This window comes from Pyxicephalus adspersus, chromosome 2, assembly GCF_032062135.1.
Source record: "Pyxicephalus adspersus chromosome 2, UCB_Pads_2.0, whole genome shotgun sequence".
Lineage (NCBI taxonomy): Eukaryota > Metazoa > Chordata > Amphibia > Anura > Pyxicephalidae > Pyxicephalus > Pyxicephalus adspersus.
In genome coordinates this window covers 117,035,575-117,037,839 of record NC_092859.1, presented here as the reverse complement: position 1 = coordinate 117,037,839, position 2,265 = coordinate 117,035,575, and the positions used below count along the sequence as shown (strand labels likewise).

Below are 2,265 nucleotides of genomic sequence, written 5' to 3'. Positions count from 1 at the left end.
GGATCATTTGCCTTGCCTAATTTGAGTGCCCTGGGCATATAACCAACTAGCTTTACCTTAAAACTGGCCCTGACTATATTAAAGGGGTAGCATGGCTAATGTAATTAAACCTTTTCACCCTGACCTAAAAGTAGTGGTGAGGAGGGCTGAACAAACATCTAATGCCTTCTAAAACAACATGGGGCAATGATTTTCAAATGAATTGCTAAAGCACACAAAACATAGAAACTTTTTTCAATCTCCTTAATATGTACCATACCTATGTATTATAAAATGTAAACTATCCATATTGTTTCCAATCAGGCCGGCCCTGGCACTACATAGTTGTTTGTAGATTGTAAGGAGGTTATACAGCTTGAATGGGATGCATTTGTATATACAGAAGAATGCAGTAATTACATCTCTACTAAGTATAAATAAATACAATATAGAAACCAGCATTCAGTCATCTCATCCAATATAACATTTACTGAAAGTGCTGATGGCCACACAACAAGCAGAACCAGCCTACATGTTTCTGTATAGTCAGGCCTTTCTCCCAGGTGGAGTATCAACCATTCAATGCAAACTGAAAAATTAAAATCCTCATACAATAAGTCACAATGTAACAAGCAGTATGTTGATGCAGTTACATACGAGCTATATAGTAGGTTAGAAAGCCTGTTCTGATCTGACTATTGTTCTATCCTGAGATATGTGGCCCTTGCAACATCTGGCCAGTCTGCATGCCACCACTTTGCTTTGCACACTAATAAACAAGATTGGTTAGAAGCCAATGATTTTTGTACTTTTCCAGGTTCTGATCACAGTTTTATTATCTTACCTTCAACGGAGAGCTAAGCATCAGAAAACAACAGATCAAATACCGCTAGGCATGAGATTCGGCATTGTCGTGTAAGTAATATTGTTCCATTTCTATGCATGTTGAAAAAAGAACTGAACTCTGTCAGCTGGAGCCAATAAAGGCAGACAGAGGACTAGACCAGTCACCAGTATTGTGCGTGCTCTTCTGATCCCCATTGCTGACTTACCAAGCCTTGCACTGTATGTATATATAGTCAAAGTGGTAGAGGCAAGGTTTGGCTTCCTCACATCATCACCCCCAGTAAAAAATAATAATTAAATAATAATGATATCACCAAATCCCACAAATCTGGTGAGACTAGCAGTCAGCATTGGTAAATATTTTTCCTTATAAAGCTATGAGACTATAGGCAAATACCAATAAATGCACTATTATATATCCTGGAAGATTTCAAAACACAAGATACATTTCCTAGGTATTTCTTAGACACAATTTACATCACATAGCAAATCTTTTTGTGTTCAGGTTCACTTTAATGTATTAGTTTAAGTTCTGCTGGAACAACATGTTAGGTTATTATAACTATACACTCATAGACCTGTTGGCACTCCAGGATTAGGTGACACCCTAAGCAGCTTGCTTTTGCCATGTATGCCTAGGTGAATGGAAAAGGAAAGAAGCCTGACACATTTCAGGATTAGTATGCTGTAATACAGTGGTCCCCAACCTTTTTGGACCCACGGACAACTAAATTTACCGGCTCTGGACCACGCATGTGTGGGGAGCAGGGTGTCACTCAAAGGGGAAGAAACTTTCCCCATAGTGACATCATGATGCCAGAACCCCGGTCACTCTCCCAGGTCTGAGCCTGCGATGGGAGAGGGAGTGAGTTGTGTCCAGAGACACAATCTGCCCACTTCCTTGAGCCTGTGATCTGTACAGGGGGCATGGTCCGCAGCTCTGGTCGATGCACCTTCCCAGCAGGGTAATCCTCCTGACCCCGCTCGGAGGCGCACCGGCCAGAGCCGCAGACCACCAAAATGTTCTCACGGCCCACCGGTTTGCAAGCGCTGCTGTAAAATATTACATTTTTTGTTGGGTTATTAATATGTTTTAGGCTTGTTTACATTGTTACGATTATTTTAATAATTGATTTTTTAATCTAGTACAGATTTCCTTTAAACCTTTCCTATTCTTTTGTATTTTAAGGCCTGTGAATTTCATCAGCAGCTACTCAAACCGTTGGTCTTATGGGGCAGCTTGTGGTGCCACAGCTACAACAGTTTTTCTATTGTTCCACAATGAATATTCCAACTACTTTAACTTTACAGCTCCAACCTGGGCCAAAGGTGTGTATAATCTCTCCAATAAAATATAGCTGTAGGCAGAAGCACAATCCTACTTTTACAGCATCATATACTTGTGATAAAAGACTACTGGTTTTCTAAATGAAACAATAG

At 40.2% G+C, this 2,265-nt stretch overlaps 1 protein-coding gene across 1 annotated transcript in view; it reads left to right on the top strand.

Annotated features, from left to right (window-relative positions):
- The first annotated feature begins 775 nt into the window (after positions 1-775).
- Positions 776-2,265, top strand: part of LOC140322508 (stimulated by retinoic acid gene 6 protein-like) — a 19,381-nt gene continuing 17,891 nt past the window's right edge. The window contains exons 1-2 of the mRNA XM_072399069.1: positions 776-894; positions 2,015-2,154. Coding sequence (XP_072255170.1) covers positions 776-894; positions 2,015-2,154 — 259 coding nt within the window. The remainder of the gene's footprint in view (positions 895-2,014; positions 2,155-2,265) is intronic.